This window comes from Paramormyrops kingsleyae, chromosome 10 (assembly GCF_048594095.1).
Source record: "Paramormyrops kingsleyae isolate MSU_618 chromosome 10, PKINGS_0.4, whole genome shotgun sequence".
NCBI lineage: Eukaryota > Metazoa > Chordata > Actinopteri > Osteoglossiformes > Mormyridae > Paramormyrops > Paramormyrops kingsleyae.
Window position 1 is genome coordinate 35,753,693 of NC_132806.1, and position 27,241 is coordinate 35,780,933.

At 40.7% G+C, this 27,241-nt stretch overlaps 2 protein-coding genes across 2 annotated transcripts; both read left to right on the forward strand.

Moving 5' to 3' along the window:
* Nucleotides 1-4,144: 4,144 nt before the first annotated feature.
* Nucleotides 4,145-14,251, forward strand: LOC111858570 (scavenger receptor cysteine-rich type 1 protein M130-like). Its single transcript, XM_072717052.1, has 11 exons — nt 4,145-4,283; nt 9,027-9,341; nt 9,544-9,852; nt 9,936-10,250; nt 10,493-10,801; nt 11,179-11,499; nt 12,080-12,391; nt 12,499-12,813; nt 12,951-13,277; nt 13,816-14,062; nt 14,227-14,251. The coding sequence occupies exons 1-11, from the start codon at nt 4,226-4,228 to the stop codon at nt 14,249-14,251; spliced, it is 2,853 nt and encodes a 950-aa protein (XP_072573153.1). The 5' UTR covers nt 4,145-4,225.
* Nucleotides 14,252-14,253: 2 nt separating this feature from the next.
* On the forward strand, nt 14,254-21,374 carry LOC140593346 (antigen WC1.1-like). Its single transcript, XM_072717763.1, has 9 exons — nt 14,254-14,523; nt 16,006-16,077; nt 16,301-16,612; nt 17,412-17,576; nt 18,364-18,453; nt 18,689-18,769; nt 18,875-18,952; nt 19,081-19,203; nt 21,185-21,374. Exons 1-9 carry the CDS (start codon nt 14,388-14,390, stop codon nt 21,298-21,300), a joined length of 1,173 nt encoding a protein of 390 aa, XP_072573864.1. The 5' UTR covers nt 14,254-14,387; the 3' UTR covers nt 21,301-21,374.
* The last annotated feature ends 5,867 nt before the right edge of the window (nt 21,375-27,241 follow it).

Sequence of the window (27,241 nt, forward strand, 5' to 3'; positions counted from 1 at the left end):
GTCCTACTTTGGTAAGATTGAAATTAATGTCTTTGACTGTCTTTAGTAGGTGTCTCCTGTGAGAAAGTTAGAACACCGTCCAACTGTCTAAAGATGCAGTCTTTAGCCTAACTGGTTGTTACTGACTCAGCGATGCTCGCAGACATTTACGCACTGTGTTGTGACCTGATTGTGACAGAACAGTGACGTTGTTATTGGTAGTTTGAAGGGTACGGTGTTGGGGGTGCATGTTAAAAGTTTTGAGAAGCACTGGTTAGACATGTTAATTTTTTTTGGCGTAACATATTGGCAACATTAACACATTAATTTGCTAAAGGAAAAATAGGCAGTTCCCAATTGCCTGTGAAAACGACCATTCTGCCCTGTTCTTGTAATGACCACAGTCAGTCTTATTCGTTCTCATACATTTTGGTCTATTTTTAGAGAATGTTTTGAAATAAAAGTCAAATTGCATTTAACCTGTGCGTTTTTTTTATTATAAAAAGAAAAGGTTTTCCACATATGCAAAAAGTGCCCTTTTTTCCCCCTGGAGCACTTGCCCCCCAAAATGTCTGTGCACGCCACTGACTATAACCAATTGGAGAAATATATATAATTAGTTTTTTTGTAAATTTTTTTGAAAACGCAGGACACGCTGGAGAGACTATGTTTCTCGGCTGGCCTGGGAACGCCTTGGGATTCCCCCGGAGGAGCTGGAGGAAGTGGCTGGGCAGAGGGAAGTCTGGGTTTCCCTGCTTAGACTGCTGCCCCCGCGACCCGACCCGGAAAAGCAGTAGGAGATGGATGGATGGATAATTTTTTTTGACAATATGCCCCCCAATATTTTTCACTGCACCCCCATTCAAAACAAGCTAAATTCAATGAGGCTGAAGTTGCTTCCTTATTTGCAGCTACTTATTCAGATTTTCCAGCCCACCTTAAATGATGTGCAGCTGAATGCCATGACGCGATTGCGCCAGCAGGGGGACTCATTTAGCGAGGCTTACTTTCACTTCATTTGGCTTTCGATTCGTATTGTAACACCGGGCAGATCGATGCATCGCGGGTTTTGTCGGATTCAGGAGGCACGATGCGGATTCCGTCCTGGCCGCAGAACATGTAAAATCCTCATTTGGATTTAACAATTTACATGCCCTATCCCATTTCACAGTGCAGTAAGAACATCTTTATCGCAGAGGTGGTGAGGACATTGAATCGTCCATTTGTACAATAGAACACTTGAGTGGACTTTTGAAACAATATCAAAGGATCTGGTGATATATGTATATTTGTAGCCAGTTTGTAATTACTTTTGCTTCACATTAGCAGTATTTTTTTTTTACCCAATTGCTGTTTTAAGTGTGGTGTGTTATTCCTGTGCATGCGTTTGGTATCTCTGGCTGTTAATGAGTGTAAAATATGTTATATATTTTACACACCAATGTTCTTTAAATATACATTGATAGCTAATGTTGTAGCATGACTTATTAAGGTTTTTAAGCACCCATGTTGCTTTTAAAGGGATTTACAGCATATTTAGCACATAGCTCACCACAGATATATTTTAAAGGCAGATACCTGAAGATGAAAGGGGGAAATCGTCACATGCGGTACTGCAGAAAGCAGGAGAGGACAGTGGGCGAGAAAGTCTGTCATTCACAGTCAGGACTCAGGAAGTTTTCAGTGTCACTGCTTAGCGATGACAGGCTGATGTGTCCAGTACACAAACAGCAAATATATGGATTGTAGTTTATTTTCATAATAAAATCCATCAGACTCTGTTTACAAATACAGAATAAAAGGCCAGCCAGAGCAGTGTTTAATTACTTAGGAGGAACTTTCTAATAACGCGGCAAACTTCATATGTTTCCTGTCACTGTAAAGCATGCTAAAATCTACTTCTGAAGAGGTGCTGCAATAAAATCAGCTTTAACTTCTTGTAGAGGTAATGTTGTTCAAAATGAGTGTACATGAAATCAGTGATGGACAACTTCAGCTAACATGCATAGATCCAGGCTATACTGTGGAGGAAGCAGGGGTATAAATTGTTCCTGCGCTGAGTAGCCATTATTTTTACTTAAGTTTCAGATAAACTTTTACATGAAATAAATCTTCACTTTTGAAGCGCTAAGAATTATAGACTTGCTCACCACATGTGTATCTCTCAAAAATGCAGAGAAATTGTAACAAGCAAAGAGACATTGCACTACAGAGAGCTAAGAGATGGAAGCGAGAGATAGTGGATGGTAGCCCCTGGTAGCTGAGAGAATGTACATGGTGCCGTTAGGCAGCGTAAGACCGCAGACTTAAGGGGAGGAAGCACAGAGTGGAGGCGTGGGGAGGAAAGACGACCCTTAGCTCTATGATGCACAGGAAAGTGAGAGAGAGAGGAGAAGCTGCAGAGATCAGAGGAGAATGCACAGCATGGTGGGTGGTTCATCTGCTCAGAAGCCACAGTGAGAGCATGACCTGCTCCTCTGCAGTGACAGGTTCTGCTCTGTCCACTGAGATGCTGTAAATGCCACCTTCACATAGACAGAGTCACGTCATTTAGAGAGTAAATGTGCTCAGGCAACATGGAATGTCTGTCATGTTGTTACACTATTATTTTTGCTTAGCAAATGCTTTCATTTGTAGCAATATGTAGCTTGTAGGTTTGTGGTCTCACACTTCCAGGGCTGTGGGGTTGATTCCCGGCCCAGGTCGTTGTGTGTCCCTGTTTGTGATGGTTTATTCTGGGTATCCTCTTTCCTCTCCCAGGGTCCAAAGACATGATAATTTTATTAATGCGTTGTTTTGCGATGTCTCAGCACCTATGAAAACAGGTTTTTGGAAAAGGTGTGCTTACAATTGATTTAAACAAAAAATAGACATTTGAAATGGTGTCAGATTATTGGTGCTGAATTTGTGCTAAATAAAACCATATGCAGCACTTTGGAATATGTGTTTTTTAGATTGGTGAAATATATAACAATGTCAAGGCATGTCAGACTACCTGAAAGGTGGCCACAGCCTCCAGAGCAGGGGTGTCAAGCTGTAGTCCTGGAGGGCCAGAGCCCTGCACAGTTTTTGGTTTACCCTCATTTACCCTGATTCAGCTCCTTGTGCTAATTACCAGTGTGTAAGCTGCCATTTGCCCAGTGTTTCCTTAGATTAGCTCTAACTCACCATGACCCTATAGAAGATGAATGAATAGATGGAGGGGTGAAAATATCTATGGTACAATTTTGGGCCAGTGTGAATGTTAGTGTGTGTGCATTTGTATGCCCTGTGGTGGGTTGGCATCCCGTAAAATTTGTTCCCCTGCATTGTGCTCCATACTGGCTGGGATAGGCTGCAGACCCTCCATGACTCTGTCCAGGGCTAGCAGGCAGAATATGGGTGGGTCCACTGGACCAAATCTTTATGGATGCTTCCCCAGACCACTGGAGGGAGCTGTCTAGCCTGACTTTGAACTGTCATTACCTTCATATATCATTGAAGGGTTCAATAAATATCTTAAAAAGAAGAGGATTCTGAGTCTGTAACATTCTGACTTTGACTAATCTAATAATCAGTATGCGTCAATCATATGAATAAGAACAGGGCAAATTGAGAAGCACCATTTTGTTGTTTGAAGTCAGCAGAAATATTTTGTGAACAATTAAACTGGATTTTAAAAATATGTTAAACGTGTAAGATCATTAGGAATCATCAGGTACGTAAATCTATGGAGCCCCTTAAGAGACCTGTGCAAAAAATTAAAATGCTCTTACTTTCTCGTGTGCATGAGATAATTTCGCGTGCACACAACTTGCTTTCGTGTGTGCATGTGAAATTCTGATGTGCATGCAAATGTAAAAGCATTTTCATTTTTGGCTCCATATAAATCATTATGTATCTGATTCTGTGTAATTTATATTTAACCTTACAGCCATTCCTCTGTCTTTTCCTCTCTTTGTGTTTTATCAGTATCTGGTCACGTCTTCAGGTTGTAGGAGTGGAAGTAAACACATTCTCAGTATATATGGAGATATCTACAGCAGTATCTTCTGATTTGTCATTATTTTTGTTTGAACTGTTAGAGTTTCCTGCCCATTGTCTAATAAGGCAAAGCTGAGTGTGATTGGTGTGCTTCAGGCTGGTTGGGGCTGAGCCTTCACTTGGTGCTGAAACCTTCAGCAGAAGCTGTCAGAGCTCAGGGAGCTCAGGGTGAAGGTTGGCATCTCCACATCACACAGGAGTAGGTTGATCTGCCCTGATAAACATGAGGAGCTGCCTACTCCTAGTCTTCCTTTCTGTGCTGCCTCTGCTCTTCTCAGCAGGTAGGAGTCCAAAGATTTTCTGGTCAAAATTAGTGGTTGCTGATTAACAGTCAAATTAGGTCTTTATAGTCTATGATAGGCCATATAAATCACTTTTCTATGGAGGTACACTTCATTTAGACTGTCATCATTCAGACATTTCTCATTTTTATGTATACTTTCTTATTAAAAAGCTGAATGTTAGATTTCTGCAGTTTGGCCATAGTCAAAAAGAGAAATAATTTAGTTTATCTGTAATTTCTAATGCAGAACATGAAGTGTCAGTCTGTGTTTTATTCTTTGTTTTTAAAAATAGATATGTAACATGGACTGTAAGTTTAGTCCAGTTTGATTTGAATGAACAGAGTTATCGAATATCCATCAACTTGCTTATCTTTAGTCCTGGTTTAATTTTCTATGATTTTAATGACTGTTCTTCCAGCCTTAGATGAATGTAGGCAGGGGTGAAACTGAAGGATTTTTGCTACTAGCCAGTTAATAGTGCAACGTTGTTTTTGGTAGCATATTCTATGAATGCCATACCTATAAGAATCTGTGAAAACATTCATAACACATAATTCATTCATAAGACATTATAAATATGGCTAGAAATATTTCTAAAAAGGCATAAGGAATTATAACGTTGAATACTTAAAAAGCGTGGATATAAGCTCTCATCATTACTGCATTATAAATACCTTTATAATGCAGTACAAAGCATCCTTAATTTTTATGCAGATCATTATAATGCATTATGAAGGTATTATTATTGCATTATAGATAAGAGCTTCACATGAGCTTATGAAGTATTATAATCAACACTATTATGCCTTATACCTTTTTTATAAATATTTTAGTTACATTAATAATGCTATATGAATGCATTATGATGTATTATTAATTTGATTATAGATTGTTATAGACATGGCATTCATAGAAAGTGTTACTCCAGGTGGACTATGGAGCTTTGTATCTATTTTGTCATAGCTGTGTGATGGCAGTTTGTGTTTAGTGTCTGAGGTGTTTGTAAAGCATATAAAAATGTTCCATGTTGATTGAGCCTGCAATTCAACGTCTGTGTCTGCTTTCTTATTAAACATTCGTATTTCTAACATTCAGTAATTCCACTGAGCATCTGAGTGTAATTCTTTTGTAATTTATATTATAATTCCTTTTCTGCCAGTATCTTAGTTACATCTTTGCTATTTCATCTCTTTTACTTCTATTGGGCTGTGCATTCAAATTGCATGAGATGTCTGCGGAAGAATCAGTGGTGTGTACTTGTTATATATGGAGAAGTTTTCAGTAACATCTTTTTATTAGTCGTTGTTCCCGTTTGAAGTATAAGAGAGTGTCCTGCCCTGTACCTAATAAGGCAAAGCTGAGTGTGATTGATGGGGTTAAGGCTGGTGGGGGTTGCGTGTGATTGGTGGGGTTGAGGCTGGGGAGGGGCTGAGTCTTCACTTGGGTGTTGGAAACTTACACAGCAAGTGTCAGAGCTCAGAGTGAAAGTCAGTGTCTCCACGCCTTAATAACGAACACTGGTTTGTCCTCATTAAATGGTGACTTCCTGTAGAGAAGTGTTAAAACTTATTATCAAGTTAATATTGACCAAAATATACTGTAATGTGGCATCACCATTACAGTGGGGAAAATAAGTATTTGATCCACTGCCGATTTTTCAAGTTTTCCCACTTTCAAAGAATGGAGAGATCTGTGATTTTCAACGTTGGTACACCTCAACTGTGAGAGACAGAATCTAAAAAAAAATCCAGAAAATCACATTGTATGATGTTACAATAATTAATTTGCATTTTATTGCATGAAATAAGTATTTGATACAATAGAAAAATAGAACTTAATATTTGGTACAGAAACCTTTGTTTACAATTACAGAGGTCAGACGTTTAGCCTATTATTTAGGTCAGATGTTTCCTGTAGTTCCTGTAGACCTGCACATTTTTTGTACTGGTTCGCGAACCGTGTTTCAGGCTGGGGAAAAAAAACGCCTCAAAGAACCACCCAAAACACAAAGAAGTGTACATTATGTCCAAGAATGGTTGTGGAATGTATAAAAAACTTGTTGTAGATGTATGTCTTTACTATATCTCTTCAGAGGTCGAATATCTAACAAAAGAAAAAAATAGAGAGAGAACGTTCTGTTATAGTGGTATACATACATACATAAAATTACAGTATTTCATTAATAACATAAATTATTAAGTAACTCCGATTTAAGTGTTATACTCTCCATTCACACATAGTGGCAACTGCGTGTTGTTTGTTTACAGTACAAACAAAGAAGTTCATTGCCATACAACGCGCGGCATCACGAAATGTACAGAAATTTTTTATCCATATGAAAATAATGTACAGTATAATTTAAAAAATCACATTCTTGAAATTACTGTATTGTTTTTTACTGCTACTCAGTCTTTTAATGTTAATTGTTTAGCTTTTTGGGAGGATGTTTTGTGGTTCTTTTCCGTGTTTTGGCGTCTTTCAAGTGACCAGCCTGCCAACAAGCGCATGCTCAGTTGTGTATTGGACCGCCTTTCATAAACGTATGTTCTCTCTTTCCCTTTTTTGCTCTTTAAGGTTATTTTAATTAAAGTCTATATTGTTGGTCACAGAAAATCATAAAAAATGAAAAAAATCAGTGTTTCTGAAGTTTGAACAAATTATTTGTATTTACATTATTTAAAATGGGAAAATGATTCAGGTCGCGAACTTTTCAGAGTCCTCAAACAAAATAAGCTTGTGAGCCGAGGTATGACTGTACTTGAATACTTGAATAGTTCTCCATTCTACCTGTTGTGTGTCCCTGACTGTCTGAATGCAGAGCACTAGAGTCTGTGAGGATAAAATACCCAATGACTGATATTTCTACCTACAGGACATGATGAGTTGAGATTGGTGAAAGGAGGGAGTCCCTGTGCTGGGACAGTAGAGGTGAATCGTGGAGGACAGTGGGGAACAATAATGCAGTTTGGTTGGGACATGAATGACGCTACAGTGGTGTGTAGAGAGCTGGGCTGTGGGTCTGCTGTTGCCACTCCTGGTAGAGCTCACTTTGGAGAAGGTTCTGGGATGGAACTAATTTCTCTGGTTTCCTGCAATGGATCAGAGCCAAAACTGTCTCTGTGTCCTTCTCAAGAGGCCGCTCCTATTTCAAAATTTATTCGACATCCTCATATACTTGATGCTGGAGTGACCTGTACAGGTAAGAAACCATTGTTACAAATGTAATACTTGCATAAAGTTTTTAATAAAACACTTTGCTCAATCAATACTAGGAAAAATTTTAAAGGCATAAATGAAACAACCATATAAATTACACCCAGGCAAAGCACAACTAGGTGTGATGTAAGTGTCTTTGCAAGCATGAGCCTGATGCAGTTGGCTTTTTCCCAGTCAGAGCCCTCATTGTTTAAATAGCAAAGCAAACGACCTGTACCCATCTGAGGCCCATGGGCGTGTCAAACGGAAAATGTGGTGAAGTTTCAAAACACTAACGTCGTTCCAAAAGTTGCAGGATAGGCTGGCTGTGTAAAAACCAAATTTGGCAGAGTAGCCTTATTTTGCTTGTATTTGATGAAACTTTTAATTTAACTTTATGTTCACTCAGGAACATTAATCATACAAACAAAATATAACAAACAACACGTGAGAAATACTTTTAAATTCTTTTTGGGGGATCCCATGAGTCACTCTATTGCCATGGGTCCATAGGATTGCAGACCTCTGCTTAGGTGAAATTCTGCTGTTGCTGTAGATGATCTGCTTGTGCCCTTACATTTCACTCATGAGCAGATCAGTTTCCTCTGCAGAGAAGCACGTCTTTCTACTACCTGGCAAATCCGCAGTTATAATACCAATCCACCAAGGTGCAAGCGCACTAATGACAGATGACACTTTGATTGGTTATAGCATGTTACCCCCCAAACAAACCCTTGAGTAATTACAAGACTAAGTACCTCCCTTTTGGACCATGCGTATGACACAGGGACAATTTTCCACCATTAAACTAGCAAGAGCGGGTTGTCCAATGCAACTGGACCATGCGCCTCAGACTGTGCGCTTCAGATCATTATAATTGAACCCCTTTTCTTACGTGTCACACTTTAAGAAACCAATTTATATTCATGCCATGATTTGAATAAATAAACTAAACATATATGGGTTCTTCCTTGGTAGGTTACTCCATGGTCCAGCTTATGGGGGGACCTCAGAAGTGCTCTGGGAGAGTGGAGATTAAAGATGGAGATACCTGGGCTATAGTATGTGATGATAACTTTGACTGGCAGGATGCTGAAGTTGTTTGTAGGGAGCTAGACTGTGGGGCTCCTTCAGACCTATATATAGAGGGGACCCATTTTGGTGAAGGAGAAGGTACCATATGGTCTAAAGACTTCCACTGTGAAGGACAGGAGTCCTTCCTCCATGAATGTGTCACTGCAATGAGACCAGAACAGAACTGTACAAGTCATACTGTAACACTGAAATGTTCAGGTAATATACCGGTGCATTTGAATTATATATACAGGGCCATAAATACCTGTCCAGGATCAGTTATTATTGGTTAATCAATTAATTATTAAAAAAAAAATGAAATATGACATATTGTCATTGCCCATTCTAATGGTTCAATTTAGCTTTTTTTAAATTAAATATGGTATATCATCATTGTTCTTTTCTCTGTTTATGGAATTAAATGTTATTAGCCAGTAATATAGGACATAACTATCTCCTGTGTCTTCACAGAGCCTGCTGATGTGAGGCTGGTGAATGGAAGCAGCCCTTGTTCTGGGAGAGTGGAGGTGTTTCGCTGGGGCGAGTGGGGGACCGTTTATCAGCGTAACTGGGACATGAATGATGCCATGGTGGTGTGTAGACAGCTGGGCTGTGGCTCTGCTGTATCTGTACCAGGCGCAGCTCACTTTGGAGAAGGTTCTGGGCGGATGGTTCTAGGTGATGTTTCCTGCAGTGGGTCAGAGTCTGCACTGAGGGAGTGTGGATCACTGGATGGCAGAGAGCATTACTTACCGCACACACTGGATGCTGCAGTCATCTGCTCAGGTTTGACATCTACATTTAACGGGGTTCTATTAAAAGGAAAGGTTCTTCTTATATCCATATAATTTAATTGTAAATTTTGGTGTCAGATTTCATACGTATTTAAAATATATGACATTACATGCTAATCTCATTGTTAATAATTTTGATAATAATTTTGTAAAATTATTTCTTTAGAGTTTCAGTCTTAATTATCTGATTGCAGATCATGTGAGGCTTGTGGGTGGAGCTGATCGCTGCTCTGGGTGGCTGGAGGTGAAGTTCAGTCAGTCCTGGGCCACAGTGTGTGATGGTAACTTTGACTGGCAGGATGCTGAGGTTGTCTGTAGGGAGCTAGACTGTGGGGCTCCTTCAGCTCTACACAAGGGGGCCCAGTCTGATCAAGGAGAAGGTCCCATCTGGTCTAAAGGCTTCCACTGTGATGGAGAGGAGTTGTTTCTACATGAATGTTTCACATCAGCAAAATCAGAACAGAACTGTGAAAAGAACAGCAATATCAGATTGATCTGTACAGGTAACCAGCAGTATTATTAATACATTAACATTAGAACAATGATCCTTCTGAAGTGTCTTAGCAGCTCGGCTGTGTCCTAACAGGGCCTGAGGACCTGAGGCTGGTGAATGGAAGCAGTCCTTGTTCTGGGAGAGTGGAGGTGTATCGCTGGGGAGAGTGGGGGACTATAGCCCAGTATGACTGGGACCTTGATGATGCATCAGTGGTGTGTAGACAGCTGGGCTGTGGAACTGCTGTATTGGCACCTATAAGAGCTCACTTTGGAGAAGGTTCTAGAAGGGTGTTGCTGAGAGATGTTTCCTGCAGTGGGTCAGAGTCTGCACTGAGGGAGTGTAGATCACAGGATTTCAGATACACAGATTTTCTGCACATTTTTGATGCTGGAATTATATGTTCAGGTGAGTGACATGGTTCCTAATATGTTAATAGGTTTTTGTTGTGTAGTAAGCTTCTCTGGTTTTGGACTTGCTTTTAAATTTAATACTAAATATTTTAACCAAAACATTTATCCAGTGTCTATTGTTACTTAACAGATTCTCACATGTTAATACATTTTTGATGTTTACTAAGATTTCTGTCAGTGTCCATCGGTTCACTTACCAACTTTTAGAGCGTAACCATATGCATTTCACTATTGCAGATCATGTGAGGCTTGTGGGTGGAGCTGATCGCTGCTCTGGGAGGCTGGAGGTGAAGCTCCATCAGTCCTGGGCCACAGTGTGTGATGATAACTTTGACTGGCAAGATGCTGAGGTTGTCTGTAGGGAGCTGGACTGTGGGGCTCCTTCAGCTCTACACAAGGGGGCCCATTTTGGTGAAGGAGAAGGTCCCATCTGGTACAAAGACTTCCATTGTGAAGGACATGAGTCCTTCCTCCATGAATGTCTCATGTCAGTTAGATCAGGACAAAACTGTACACATGGACATGCTGTGGGACTAACCTGTACAGGTGATTTTTAAATATTTCATATTTGATACTTAGTTCTAAGAGTAGTGCACTTAGCTGACAATTTAACTTTTAGTAATTTAACAGAAAATGTATATAAAGCCAAAAGTACTTCAAATAAGTACATTTGTAACACTGCCAGCAATCTATAAAAGTACATAAGGTTAATAGGAGTCTGGTGTTCTAATCAGTATGTAGGTTGTGATTTTACCTGGCCTATAATAAAAACATATACAAATACAGTATGTCCTAAGATCAAAAGAGGATTTGTTGATGTTCATATATCTTGTAAGGGTTACAATGAGATTTCTTAAGATGATCAGTCTTAGCTTAGAGTGTTTTGTCTATAATTGATGCTTTGCCTCTAACATCTTCTTTAGGACATGTTGATTTAAAAATGGTGGGTGGAGGCAGTCCCTGTGCTGGCATAGAGCAGATATATCGATGGGGCAAGTGGTGGACACCAGCAGCACCTACTGATCTGGATACTATTAAAAAACTGATTGCAGTAGTAGGTAGACAGCTGGGCTGTGGATCCTTGGATTTTTTCCAAACAAGTGAATATTCACCTAATTTTGATAATATATTACTAGGTGAAGATCTCTGTAATGGATCAGAAGCTAATTTAATGGAATGTAAAATGGATGTTTTTAGTGAAATCAAGTTCCTTCCCCTAGTCTTCCATGCAATAGTTTTCACAGGTAGGAGTAAACTCGTACAGCATAAGGTTCACCGTTCACATTCTGCTTTGTCTATCACATACAGTTTATTCATGTGTGTTTCCAGATAGATCCAGACTTTTCCTAATGATGAAAGGAGAAAAAGAGAACCTGTTTATAGATTACAGTTGTCACACCCTGCATTCCTGCCACCTTGTTCTTTTCCCAGTTATTAATTTGTCTTACCTCTCGTTTCAGCCCTCGTGTGACTTACTCCAGCTGCCCCTCGTCTGATCCCTTGTTAGTGGTGTATAAAGTGTCTCCCAGTCTTGTGCTCCCTAGTCTGGTCATTGATGTTACCCTAGTGTGTGCTCCAGCAGTTTCCCCTATTGGCAGTTTTGCCCCTTTGTTTGACCCCACGTGGTTTATGTTTGTTTGCCCTGTTCCCATTCCTTAAACTTATCGTTTTGCCCTCATGCCTGCTCTGAACTCCTCTGTGTTTGGAACGTGACAACAATGATCTTAATAAACCTTCAACTTGAATTTAAAATTGTGATTATTAAGGGTTGCTTGTACAGGTGTGTTAAATTAAGAGATATAATTGAAATCTATTTCACCTCAGGCCATCGAGGGATTCAGTTAATAGGAGGAAGTCACATGTGTTCTGGGAGAGTGGAGATTCAGCACGGAAAATCCTGGGGCTCAGTGTGTGACGCTGACTTTGACTGGCAGGACGCTGAGGTCGTCTGTAGATCACTAGGCTGTGGGGAACCTGCACAGCTGCTGGAGGGAGCTGCCTTTGGTCAGGGAGAGGGAGGGATGTGGTCTGAGGAGTTTCAGTGTCAGGGAAACGAGTCTCATCTTGTTTTTTGTCCCAAATTGATACATAACAAGACCTGCCGCCATGAGAATGATGTGGGCCTGGTGTGTTCTGGTAAGAGTATCATTGCGCTGAAACACCCTCACTGTGTTATTATGATCTGAGGGAAGTTTCAGGGTCTTATCTTTATTCTTTTCTCTCTTTCATTGTGCTGCTCCTAGGATACTCAAGGTTCAGGCTGAGGGATGGTCCTGATCTCTGCTCTGGTAGAGTGGAGATGAGGTACAATGGAACATGGGGAACACTGTGTGATGCATCATGGGACATGAGAGCTGCCACTGTCCTGTGCCAACAGCTGGAATGTGGGAGCGCTGTGGCTGCCCTGGGACAGGCCTGGTTTGGGGGGGGCACTGGGCCCATCTGGCCCGATGTGTTTCATTGTCAGGGGAATGAGACTCGCCTCTCCCAGTGTGCTGTGTCCCCATGGAGACGAACAGCATGTTCTCATGGAGAGGATGCGGGAGTCATCTGCTCTGGTGAGGAATGGCAAGTCAGTTATAGTCCAGGGAGACAGAGCAAATATCATCATAAATAGCAATTACACTACATATCCATAGTATGGAGGCTCTTCATCATTATTAGGGTCTTTTTTCATGTTTGAATTTTTTCACAGGTTCAACCCCTTCTTCCTCTGATGGGGGTGTCAGGCTGCAGTCTGGAGGGAGTGACTGTGAGGGCTGGGTGGAGGTTTACTACAACCAGACCTGGCAGAAGGTTCACCAAGAGTCCTGGAGTTCCATGGATGCATCTGTGGTCTGCAGACAGCTGGGCTGTGGCTCTGCCACAAATATCTACAGATCATACCTGTCAAGGACAGGGGACAGTGACAAGTGTGTGACAGGCTTTCACTGCTCAGGAACTGAGTCTCACCTGGGGAAATGCAGACCTCCACATGTCCTCAACTGCCGCCCCAGTGACCAGGTGTCCATGGTCTGCTCCAGTGAGTTTCACCACAACACCACGATCTGTTCCAGCAGTATATGTGACAGCTATTTTGGAGGGATGCCAGTTTTTCACATATGTATAAACAGGTTGGATAATAGTCAATACTAAGTCTGTAACCATTTAATTCAGGAAATTAGGATTGGAACATTACCAAATCAAATCAAGTTTTGTAAAAGACTAATGACAAATAGACCTCAAGTTGATGTAAGGGTACAGAACTGAGCATCTAAAATGGAAGGCAACCGTTATTTTAGGAGCGTCACAGGGTTTGGCTTTGAGCCCATTTATTTACCTAATGTGAAACAATTTCCTAGCAATAAAGGAAGCAAACAAGAGGTAGAGATTTTGACCTGAATTTTAACATGACTTTCAAAGCAGGAAGAATCTTTTTAGATCTCTTGTAGAAACTTTGTATTTGTCACTGACCATTAGTTTACTTGCACTTGTATCTCTTGTTGCATAGGATGTATGTTGTTATATGGTGTATTTCTTGCATAGTTGTTCCTGCAATTCATAGTTGTCTTCTCTGGTAGATCACAGGTCCCTCAGGCTGGTGGGGGGAGGCAGTGACTGTGCAGGGAGGCTGGAGGTCTTCCACAGGGGCTCTTGGGGGACTGTGTGCCATGAGTCCTGGGGTCTGCCCGAGGCTCAGGTGGTGTGCCGGCAGCTCCATTGTGGGACAGCCCTCAGTGGGCAGATCCCTGTACCCACTTACTTTGGCCCAGGGACGGGACCCATCTGGCTAAGCAAGCTGGGCTGTGGGGGGAACGAGTCGTCCCTGTGGGACTGTCCCTCAGTGGAATGGGGGAGGAAGGACTGTGGGCACAAGCAGGATGTGGGTGTTGTGTGTTCAGGTAAAGCCGATCCAATTCTACACGAATTGGCATTGTGTCCTTTTACACTCAGCACAAAGAATTCATATTTTTTGTGTGTCCTTCATGCAGAGCACAAGGTGCTACGATTGTCTGAAGGATGTTCTGGGCACACAGAGGTCTATTACAATGGCAGCTGGGGAAGTGTGTGCTTTGATGGTCTGGAACAACCAACAGTTGCAGTCATTTGTCACCAGTTGGGCTGTGGAGACAAGGGGACAGTCACTAACACAATGTCCAGGCTTCATCCTGACCTCAATGGGCTGGACTTTGGAAAATGTCGATCCCATGACACATCACTCTGGCAGTGTCCATCATCCTCCAAAGGGCCAAATGGCTGCTCAGAAGCTGCCAGAACAAGCTGCTCAGGTGAAGATAAATTCAGCCTGCTCCCTGTTACTGTTTGTTAGTCAGTCCAACCAACCACGTGAGTCTTATTATTATGGACCAGGGCCGGTATTCACAAAGCATCTTAAGGCTAAAAGTAGCTCCTAACTTGCCTATTTAAGAGAAACTCCTAAAAATAATGGGTGTGTCAATTGTAAATGTAGGACTCCTATTCACAAAGCCTTTTAGTGCTAAAAGTGGCACCGATATCTGGGTTGAACCAAAAATTAGTCGAGAGGATTCCTAAGTCGCTAAGACCAATTCACAAAGAGTCGCAAAATGGCTGCTGTCAATCTACGTTGGAATGCCATGGAAACATTAAACAAACACGGAATTACTTAAATGACATTGTCTCAGTCGGGATGGAATAATGACTGTTGTGGAGCTTATGAGGGATGCAATAATAATCTCCAACAAATAGAAACAACCCAATCATATACAGTGGAAACCTCTTATAGTGATCATTATAACCAATTTAATAATGTTTTTCCTTTTCTTTATGTCTCAGGCAGATTGTCATCTAATTGACATTTGTATATTTATTACATTAGTATAAGGTAATAAAACAGTTTTGCCATGTACTAAATTTTACTGACTTGTTTAAAATACAGTACAGCTGTTTCAAATGCTTTTCAAATTATGGAACTGTGTATAATTTAAATACGCTATAATACAGTACTGTACATAAAACTTACCTTAATGAGGTTTTGCTGCTGTGTGACCAAAAATGAACACTGTAAGCAGACTACAATAAGCAATTTATTTAATAAACAGCATTTGTACAGGAATGATTCTGTCCCAAGAATTTTGATCCATATAAGTGGTTGATCTCCATAACCATGATCACTATAAGTGGTTTCCACTGTATTTGTGTTTATGGGATATTGCGCATACATTTTTATAACATTGTTATAAAAAGCCTGCTCCCTGTTACTGTTTGTTAGCAGGCTGTTTTATAATTTGTTTTTTTTATTTTTAATTTGTTTTTTTATTTTTTATTTTATTCTATTTATTTTAATTGTAATGTATTTTAGATGTAATTTAGATGTGTAATGTATTTTAGTTTATTTTTGGCTTTTATTCTTATTCTGATACACTTGTAGCACTTTGGTTAACTTCGTTGTGTGTAAAGTGCATTATAAATAAAGTTGCCATTGCCATTGCCATTGCCATACATTTTCACCAGCACATACCAGCCTCTCATCAACCAATCCTTGTGATTATTGCAGGCTAGTTCATGCATGAGAACCGACGCCAGTCTTAGCAATGGAGTCTTACTCTTAGCTTAGAAATGGACTCTTTTATTAATTAAAAGTTGCTCTCAGCCACTTTGTGAATATGTTTTAGGAAAAAACTCTTAGTTAAAAACTTTTAGTGCAATTTAGGAGTATTCTCAGTTGTAAGATAAAATGTTTTGTGTATACGGGCCCTGAAATTTTATTTTCTTCATCGTATTTCTTGTAGATTCTGAAAAACCAAAATCTCCTCCAGACTTCATGCACTGCCAAGCTTCTTCTGATCAGACTCTGTGTAACAGTAAGTTTATGGCTTGATGGATTTGCAAATTTGAGTTCAGACATGTTTAAAAACTCTTTAAAACCAAGAGGAAAACAAAAAGATTAAATAAGGAAATGATAATTGTGGTGTATAATTATTAACCTATGTGTTCCAAAAAAGAAAATGATTTATGTATTAGATGTACTGTGCATGCTGTCTATTTTGCTCCAAATAACCTCCATCTCCCTTGTGTCCACACTAGACCGCCCGCCCCTGAGACTGACAGAGGGTGCAGACACTTGCTCTGGGAGGGTGGAGGTGTATCACAGCGGCTCCTGGGGAACCGTGTGTGGCGACTCCTGGGACGTGCGTGACGCCATGGTGGTGTGCAGGCAGTTGGGCTGTGGGCCGGCTCTTAGGGCAGAATGGGCCGGACGGTTCGGGAGGGGTGACGGCGCCATCTGGCTGGATGAGGTGAACTGCAAGGGCAGTGAACTGCACCTATGGCACTGCTCTTACTCACTGAAGCAGAGTGACTGCTCACACAGGCAGGATGCAGGGGTCACCTGTGCAGGTGAGGCTACAAAGGATATCTACCCTATGTGCTTTATTGATCACAACTATCCAAGCTATAATTGCAAAACAGAGAAAGTTAGGTAAATCAAGTGATTGTATGTCAAGCACACATTTTACGTGCATGATATTTATGCTGGGGCAGCATGGTGGTGCAGTAGTCAGCACTGTGACCTCACACCTCTGAGACCAGAGTTCAAGTCTGTGCCATGGCTCCATGTGTTTGGAGTTTGAATGTTGTCATTGTGGAGTTCTCGCTGAGTACTTCAGTCCCCCCCCCAGTCCAAAAACATGCTGAGGTGAATTTGAGTTACCCAATTGTCCCTAGGTGTGAGTGTGCCCTGCAATGGCTTGCCACCGCATCCTGGGTTGTTCCCTGCCTTGTGCCCATAGGCTCTGGACCCCCTGTGACCCTGAATAGGATAAGCAGTTACAGAAAATGGATAGATGCTAATATGCAGAAATGTGCAGCTGAAATAGGTGTTCTTTGCCTTAAACTGACACTATAAAACAATTTTCTGCGTGCCATTTATATCTAAATGTAAGTGTATCTACTCTATAAATGTATCTACCTTCCCTTACTACAGGGGTGGCCAATCTTATCCGAAAAGGGCTTGTGTGTATGCAGGTTTTCGCTGCAACTCCCTAATTAGGTCACTAATTAGAGGACTGATTGGCTGAAGAGTCCTCACACCTGGGTTTGAACAGCTGACCTACAGGTTATCCCAAAAACCTGCGTACACACCGGCCCTTTGCGGATAAGATTGGCCACCACTGCCTTACTATCATCATTCCAACAGGTGTTACAGAAATCATTCCAGATGTCACTGGACCTCCCACTGTCACTCAGTTTAAACCAAGCCAGTCTGACCCAACAGTGTCCTCAGTGGTTATTGGCCTTCTGGTCTCAGTACTTCTGCTGCTGCAGTTTAGGCTGCTGTACAGGAACTGGGTCCTGAGAAGAGGTAGGACTGCATTTGAGCAGGGAGGGGTGGGGAACTGAGCAAACAAAAGAAACTGCGATGTTCAAGTACAGATAAGTACATACAGTTTATGGAAAGGTAATAAATGCAGGGCTGGTCAATCCTACTAGTGTCACAGGACATCTAGGGTCCCATCTTCTGAGGGGGGTGACTTTGCCAACTGCAGGCACCCCCACAAGCTATGTTCAGGTTACACATGGGTTTAACCTGCCTGGACTAAACATACCTGATTCTATTATATAAATGCAAATTGCAGCAGTATTGTCAGTGTCATATATGGTAGGGTGACCAGATAATCACAGGACAGGAATTGTAAATTACCATTTCAATTAAACGGACCTGGATTTCACTTGAGCACTGAGTTCTTGCTGTGTGTTGATTGGTCAGTCTCCTATAATCATGCATGTGTCACTAATGTTAATGTGAAACAGCTGGATGAGTCTTTCAGTCAAGGAAATAAACCAGTCAAAGCACAAGAAGAGCTGAACTAATTAGCCGAGCACAGGAGCCTTTCAATTTGAAAGTAGTTTGTAAAACCTGAAGTAGCTCAAAGTGTCCTCCCTGACATGGATTATCTGGTCACCCTAATATATGGGCTTCTCTTGGCAGAAATGATCCAATGTATACAATGAACAGCATAAAGATTTGTAATGAATCCATGTTAACTGACTACTCCTTGCTGGGGGTGGGGGTGGGTTCCAAGGCTACCTAGTATATGTAAGGATCTCACTTTTTTACATAGTGGTATATCTGTTTGTATGCTTTACAGAACTAAACAGAAATAAACAGCTGTCTCCAGCCATTTATGAGGAAATAGATTACAGGTTTACCAAAAGGATAAAAGATGCCAGTCAGAAAGGTGAGTGTAGTGAAGTATTTATGACCACATAGTGAAGCACTTATGAACACATAGTGAAGCACTTATGACCACCACATACAGGTTCGTCCATGAAGTTAGAATATCAGTAAATTCTGAGAGGATAGGTCTCCACACTGAAATGTATCTTTTTATTTAGCTGAACACCCCTTAACTGTAGCCAGGTAAAGATCTGCCAGGAATGTAAAAGTGTGACCAGCCCTTCTTCTGGTGTCAGGGAGTGACCTTCCAGATGAGCTGCCCTCAGGGTATGAAGATGTGGGGGAAGCGGAAGGAGGGAATCTCTTCAGTAATGATGGTGCAGAACATCTTAAAAAAACATTTATGTAATAAATAAGAATTCAGGAGATTGGTCTCCTAACAGGCATTGATGTGCTGTGTGTCTTCTGTTCTTGTGACTTAGAGAAGACTGCCACCGGATATGACCCAGAAAACCATGTCGACCTTATTTGCGAGAAAGAGAATCCAGAAAATTTGAAAGGTGAGATTATCTCAGCTCAGCAATGCAGTTTTCCCTGCTTAAATTGTGTGTTTCTTCTCTTCTAACACTTCACATTTATATGAACTGTCATTCATCTCTTTGCTTTGACTTTCTGGTTCATGGGGTAGGTACACTGGAGTACTACAATGGCACCCCCACAGATCAGACACATGACTATGATGATGTCGCAGTCAGCCAGAGCAGTGACTACAATGATGTCTCTGTGAAACATCACCCAGCCTCTCAGCCAGGTGAGCAGCTCTAAAGGGGTCAATGAGACTGAGTTTGATATAATTTCAACCCAAACATCCAATTGCATTGACTGTTATTAATGAAGAGCTTTTACACATAAGCATAAATATCTGTTTTATAACTACATAACGAGTGTTATGGGTGATTCCTGTTTTGGACCACATATTTAGCTGTCTGTTTTCTGAAAATTGGAATGATTGTATTTTATGGTTTAAACATTTTGTCAGGACTCTACCATACGTAGCTATGAGGAATGCATGTTTGCCAAGCTCAGGGGTTGGAAATATTATAATTATGGGATGTTTTTTGTATATATTTCTCCAGACGTTTTCCACCCTGTTAGGGACATGTACATGGTAATCACAGAGTTTAAATAATGTACAAATCAAACAATACTGAACTTTTCTGGGATACAATGTGTCCCTTTTGCTATGATAAAAGTTTCATTTTTGTAGTATTAACAGTTTTATTTTTATGAAGAGTACAATGTCAGAATAAGGGAATCTGCATTTCTTGTCCCCATTTTGTTGTCTTGTATGAGGAATTTTATTAATTAGAAATAAAAGTATATGTAGATGCATTATATGTACCTCATTTAACAAAACAATATACAAATATACCAAACACTTACTGTTGTGATTGGAATATTTTTTAAAATCATTGCCTAACAGGGTGGAATAGAATATAACAGGGTGGAACCGAGTCGGCCTCTTAACAAGTAGATTCAGATTCACAACAACAATACTACTACTACAACTAATAATGATAATAATAATAATACCACTGTAGTAACATAAAGAAAGAAATACACTCATACAATAATAATAATAATAATACATTTTGATTATACCATTATTATTCATTATCATACACAAGAAATACACTCAAATAATAAAGCTACAAGTCATTTTAATGAAAATAACAACACAATTTCTACTCAGTAGGCTGCATATCCCATACATAGCCTAACAGGGTGGAACTTAACAGGGTGGAATATTTCTAGCTAATTTAGCTCTAGCTCTTTGAGTGAGCAACATTTAGCTAGCACACACTCTACAGCTGATCAGCATTTAAATAGCTATTTTTAACATGTTTAAAAAATATATTTTTTCCAATAAATATTTCCCATAATATATACTAACAGGGTGGAATTTTAAGGGTGCCTCAAACCGGTTTGTAATATAAAATTGAGAAGAATACAGAAGAGAGTGACAGTTTAAGCTTACCTTAGTCTTCCAGTTGAATTTCCCCCCAAAAACAAATGATGTCACTTCCTGTAAATGGCTGTATGGATTTGTAATCTTTTTAGGGAGCCAAGAAACTAGAGGACCACAGGGTGGAAAACGAATGCGGGGACATATATTATATTATATAATTACAGAAAACAAAATAAGTTTCACCAGATTTGTTTCTTTCTCTAAAGGTAGTATACCTTAGTCTATCAAAATAATAAAGAATAAGTTTTGGTTTTCATAATTTTATAGTTTATATTTACTGAGGAAGTTGAATACATTGCATTTGGGACATGCTAAAATGAGCGCATATTCCAGAGAAATGGTGCTTTAAAGAGATGTAAAAAGATAAAAATAGTAATTTATCTTTGTTAGAGCAATAGAAATCACCTAAACACATAATAAATAGGTTTGTTATAAAGATTTGTCTAATTTTATAAAAGAATAAGAGCCAGTTAAACACGAGGACATGAATATGTGCCCCAAAACAGGAATCACCCTTATACATCCAAACTTAGACACATATTGTTGTTTTTAAGGAATCAAATGGTTTTGTCATTCACTTCTCACCTCTAGCTGTGGGTATGGAAGATTCACATATTGAAATATGTGAATTATATTAATGTAGTTGAAATATTATACATAAAATTAGTGAAACATGACAGCATGCTGCCATTTCCTCAATCAGCAATTACAGCTACGTGCACATTCAACCACCGTTCTGTGTGTTTGTGTGCCTCTCTGAAAGATCTCCACCACAGTAACCCTATCGGACACAAGACCGAGCTGTCGTCCACTAAAGAAGGGAGGCTGCCTAATGCTGACATCATTGACTATGGCGATGTGGGGGAGGGGCTTCTGTGACTATTTGAAATGGCCTTTTTTTGTAATCATTATGCAACATGAAAATGCATAATTGTTAGTTATCTTTCTGCTTATTCAACTACTTTTTAAACAATGTTGACTTTTGCATATATTTTTAGAATTGAATATTTTTCAATAATTCAAAATAATTTCTGTTATGTTTTTGAGTTGGTAATTTTTTTTCCTATTAACAGCTTGGTTATCGACATGCTTAAATCTATGTTAAACAGTTGTAGTATAAGGGGTATAAGGTATTCATGCTCTGAATAGTCTGTTAGCTACTTATGATTCAGATAAATAAACCATCACATAACAAACAGAAGTCTTCCTTCCTGAACCTTTAACAATTATAGACTTGCTAAATACAGGTGTATCTCTGAAAATGGCAGAATTTGAAAGCAAAGGTGTTGCACTGCAGAGAGGAGTTGGAATTAGGAGATAGTTGATTGTAGCTCCCAGTAGCTGAGTGAAGGAAATATCATAGTGAGGTAAGACCTCAGGCTGATGGAGGAAATGTACAGAGTAGGGGTGGAGAGGATAGATGTTTCTTAACAGTACAATGAATGTGAGAGCAGAGTTGCAGAGATCTGAGTAGATCTAAGGTGGGGGATGTGTAGAGAAGGTTGGGAACGAGGGGGGGGGGCAGAGCAGAATATTACAGGAGCGTGTTTCCTGTCCCAAAATATCCTTTGCCTACATACATCAGGGGTGCCCAACTCCAGTCCTGGAGAGCCATAGCCCTGCACATTTTTGGGTTTCTCCTGATTCAACTGTGCTAATTACCACACAGCTCTTGAGCTGAATCATTTATGGTGGAACAGGGAAAGAACTGAGCTACACAGGGCTCTGGCCCCCCAGGACTGGAGTTGGGCACCCCTGCCCTACATGATGCCAAACCTGCTACATCTATTTTCAATAAACATAGAATTTCAGTAAGTCTGAAGACAATACTAAAATTAATAGGGCTTATTGGTTTTCCTTTTCTATGTGAAAAAAGCTGTGGGTAGTGAGAAAAACAAGTTATACCATATTATGTCAATCACACCAACAAGAGGAAACATGAGCCAGATTTAGGCTGCAATGCAAAATACCCTTGCAGGGTAAATGATTAGCAGGAACAAAAGCAGAGACAAGCAACAATGACTGAACTGGGGAACTCAGGAGCACTTAAATACAGGATCTACAAAGGGAACAAGAGGCAGAGGCACTCAGCATCTTTGGTTCTGTAGGTTTGGAAGGTTTTACAGTGCAGGTGTAACCGGTCTGCTTCGCGGTCGGTTATCCTCTCTCTCTCCCTCTCTGTACTGTGTAATAACATAACACAACATAAAAGACGAAGACTCGTGCCGCTGGTTGGCTGACGGACGTCGTTTATTCCTTTCCTCACCAAGGCTTCCCGCCGACTGACCACACAAAAGAACTTTGTACAGCACAACAGGAACACGCTTGTCACACTCCCTCTCCTCACCAAGCCTTCCTGCTGACTGACGCGCTTATAAACATATACTGACATAACAGATAAAATAAAATATATTTGAACATTGTCTAATTTATCTTATACATATTTCGACCGCCAGCTAGCTTCACAATCCCTTGTGGAATTGGAGTGCTGACATTTCAGGGACTCCCCATGCCTGCATTCTCACTTGCCTCTCCCTCCTACTTATGCTACCGTAGCCATATCTGCCGGAGCTTGCACATTGCACTTCATATTGCACTCACCTAACTTTTAGCACTGCCTATAGTCTCCCCTACTTTGACTAATTGCACATTTTATTTCCCCTACTCCTCCTGGGGGGTGCTGACTGGAGATCAATCAAGAAATCCAGCACACCCTGCTACATGTGACGTCGCCACTACTCATGACGTCCTTGCATCCAACTCACCGTTCTGCCTGTATCATCTTCCATGTATGACCCGCTGCCTTACTTCTGGTTGCCTGGCAGGTAACGGGGATTTATTGGACACAAACAAGGTAACAATACAATGACGGATCTGGGGAAGACAGACTGAGACTCGGACTAAATACAAAAGACCAGCTAGACATAACAGGACACAGGTGATCACAATCAGGGCTGAACACGAGGTAACGAGGTGGGTGTGGCACACATCAGGAGCGGACGGAGCGGGGCATGACAGCAGCACTGATTTTACTGATTAGCAGTCATTGTTGAAAGAGTAGAAGACGAAGAGTTGTTGAAGTAGTCATAAAAAAATAATAAATAAATAAATAAATAAAAAGAAGTAGTCATTTGGTGCACGTGTTGCCCAGTTTCTAATGGAAACCATGTATTTCCCTGTGCATCGACGGCACATGTGCAAGAAAATTTTTTAGGTATTTCCAGTTACTGATCAGTGGTCAATGATGAAAGAGTAGGGGAGAAAAAGCTGTTGTTGTTGTAATTATGGTGAGCAGCTGTTTGAGGAGGGTTGGAGGTACCCACACATCTAATTTTTCATACTGTCCTGACATCATACCGATGTATACAATATTTTAAAAAGCAACACTAGTCTGGCATTTTTAAATATTGCCAATAAAATTCACTGAGCGGGGGGAGAGGGGCTCCTGGTTAATTTTCTTATGTGGATTTCAAAATACCGTGGTATGCCTTATTACCTTAATACTGCCCAAGCCTTGACTAATAATGTGTGTGTGGACTGACCCCAAACATCCACATCCGCAGCCAAATGTAGTATGAACACAAGCTGCCACGTACATGACCATCTGCAGCCCGAAAGCACACAATGAAAAGTGAAATATGAACTATGCTTTAGACTGCAGAACAGTTTCTATTAGCAGGCTATCAGGCTTGTGAATGACTTTTGCCCACTGCCCCTCCCCTCTACACCCCCGATTCTGTTGTAATACTAAATTAATTCTGCTGAACCACTGAACATGTGCAATGGTTTCATACTCATCACAAAGTAATGTGTTCATTCATGATTACAAACGATTGCATTTAACTCAAATTTTTAATCTAATAGGCTTAATGGCAGTCCGTTCATAAGTAAAGGTTGTCCATAACTTGGTCTGATATACTTTTTGGGTCCATACATCAAAATCTCATGTAAATGGAAAATGTAAAACCCAGTCCAGAAGGCCAGCAAGTCCTGCCACAGATCTCCATCTGGATGCACGTCACCCATGACAACTCACAGCAGCATGGACATTAACAAGAACTACAGGCACCATATACACTCACCTAAAGGATTATTAGGAACACCATACTAATGCGGTGTTTGACCCCCTTTCGCCTTCAGAACTGCCTTAATTCTACGTGGCATTGATTCAACAAGGTGCTGAAAGCATTCTTTAGAAGTGTTGGCCCATATTGATAGGATAGCATCTTGCAGTTGATGGAGATTTGTGGGATGCACATCCAGGGCACGAAGCTCCCGTTCCACCACATCCCAAAGATGCTCTATTGGGTTGAGATCTGCTGACTGTGGGGGCCATTTTAGTACATTGTCATGTTCAAGGAACCAATTTGAAATGATTCGAGCTTTGTGACATGGTGCATTATCCTGCTGGAAGTAGCAATGCTCAGGTAGGCCGTGGCATTTAAACGATGCCCAATTGGCACTAAGGGGCCTAAAGTGTGCCAAGAAAACATCCCCCACACCATTTCACCACCACCACCAGCCTGCACAGTGGTAACAAGGTATGATGGATCCATGTTCTCATTCTTTTTACGCCAAATTCTGACTCTACCATTTGAATGTCTCAACAGAAATCGAGACTCATCAGACCAGGCAACATTTTTCCAGTCTTCAACTGTCCAATTTTGGTGAGCTCGTGCAAATTGTAGCCTCTTTTTCCTATTTGTAGTGGAGATGAGTGGTACCCGGTGGGGTCTTCTGCTGTTGTAGCCCATCCGCCTCAAGGTTGTGCGTGTTGTGGCTTCACAAATGCTTTGCTGCATACCTCAGTTGTAACGAGTGGTTATTTCAGTCAAAGTTGCTCTTCTATCAGCTTGAATCAGTCGGCCCATTCTCCTCTGACCTCTAGCATCAACAAGGCATTTTCGCCCACAGGACTGCCGCATACTGGATGTTCTTCCCTTTGCACACCATTCTTTGTAAACCCTAGAAATGGTTGTGTGTGAAAATCCCAGTAACTGAGCAGATTGTGAAATACTCAGACCGGCCCGTCTGGCACCAACAACCATGCCACGCTCAAAATTGCTTAAATTACCTTTCTTTCCCATTCTGACATTCAGTTTGGATTTCAGGAGATTGTCTTGACCAGGACCACACCCCTAAATGCATTGAAGCAACTGCCATGTGATTGGTTGATTAGATAATTGCATTAATGAGAAATTGAACGGGTGTTCCTAATAATCCTTTAGGTGAGTGTATAATACCTATTTGTAACATTATTATTATTATTGTTGTTGTTGATATTGTTGTTATAATTTTTGTTGTTTGATGTCTTGATGTCCTTGTAATGAGTGTTATGTGTGTTATGGTTGTTTGGATTCTGCATTCCCCTACACTTTGTTTTCTCCATCCCACCTTTATTATTATTATAATTTTTTCTCTCTCCCCATGGTGATTAATGTCTGTTATTGTTACGATTGTTGTTTCTGTGTCCCCCCCCCCTTTTTTTTTTTCTTTCCTACTATAGTAGGACGGGTGAGTTCAGAGTGGCCACACTCTTTACACTGTACCTTTAATTTAATGTAAAATAAAGTTGTCCTCTGTGGAGGGGGGGTGATAGTGGGCAATTAAACAAAAAAAAAGATATACAAAGATAGAAAATGGCAGAAATGTCCATGGTAGAATATGACCCCAAACAGTCCCACTCCAGATAAAAGCCCCTCTGTGAATTTCAGATTAGCCTGCAAACAGCTCATACCCTGACGGCTGGGATTATACCTTTGAAACTGTAAAATATTATTGCAAATTGATTAATAAAATTAATTATGGTGTCACACCCCGATCGTGCTGATCCTCCTGTGCCACGCCCCCCTCGTTAACCTCATGTCGATTCCCAGTGTTTCGCAGCTGTTTTCAATTGTCTGTATTCGATGTATTTAAGTCCACGTCAGAGTTTGTTTCCCTAATTCTGTCATTGTAGTGTCGTGCATTGTTATAGTCGTGTAGTTCCGTGTTGTTGTTTTCCCTGTGTAGGATCACACATGCACATATCACAGGGCCTAAATTCCAGGTGGCCTGAGACAAGGCCGAGCCTGGTACGAGAGGCACCAAAGGGGGGTTACACACATAAACACACACACACAGATAACAAGGGAGGCCAGCACTCCAACTTTTATTGCCCAAAGATTTAGGGACCTACAGACAAGCAGAGTGGACTTCACGGACAGGGGTCCCTCGACTTGGCACACAACCCCCTTCCCATACATTCTGCCTTACATTTCACTCACCCAACAGACAAACACCCTAAAGGAAGTTTCATTTAAGTTTGGCTTTTGTATACCCTGTATATTGATTTACTCACGACTACTAGTCTCAATATACAGATAGGTTATGTTGTATGTGTCCTTAGACAATCTTAGTGTTTTGTGTGCCACCCTTATAACCATGTTCACGGAGTATCACCTATTTTACCCCTTTGCACTTGAACACATATAAATTTAAATAAATAGATAGGTATAGCTACCATCGTATATATGTTCTCATGGTATACCAGAAGAATCGGGAAAAGTGAGAGTAATTAATGTGTCCTAACTTTTAGAGAGTCTTCTGTGTTAAACCCCCCCCCTTCTCTTCCAACATTCCTTTGTGGTCCTTATCTGATCTTGGTGGACAGTCACCAAGTTTCTTTGTTCCTACCATGCTATGTTAAAAGAACTGAATTAAGGTGTATCTTATCCATTCTGGAGAAGATGAATTGGCATAAGCCACACCAAACAAAATATGTTGTTTCCAAATGTGCAACTTATATTGATATTACCACAAACTAACGGCCACGCCTATC

Coding starts and splice junctions, on each gene's coding strand:
- LOC111858570 (XM_072717052.1), top strand. CDS start 4,226: ATGAGGAGCTGCCTACTCCTAGTCTTCCTTTCTGTGCTGCCTCTGCTC. Junction 9,342..9,543: donor TGCTGCAGTCATCTGCTCAG/GTTTGACATCTA, acceptor ATCTGATTGCAG/ATCATGTGAGGCTTGTGGGT. Junction 12,392..12,498: donor TGTGGGCCTGGTGTGTTCTG/GTAAGAGTATCA, acceptor TGCTGCTCCTAG/GATACTCAAGGTTCAGGCTG.
- LOC140593346 (XM_072717763.1), top strand. CDS start 14,388: ATGTCCAGGCTTCATCCTGACCTCAATGGGCTGGACTTTGGAAAATGT. Junction 16,613..17,411: donor TGCAGGGGTCACCTGTGCAG/GTGAGGCTACAA, acceptor TCATTCCAACAG/GTGTTACAGAAATCATTCCA. Junction 18,953..19,080: donor GAATCCAGAAAATTTGAAAG/GTGAGATTATCT, acceptor TTCATGGGGTAG/GTACACTGGAGTACTACAAT.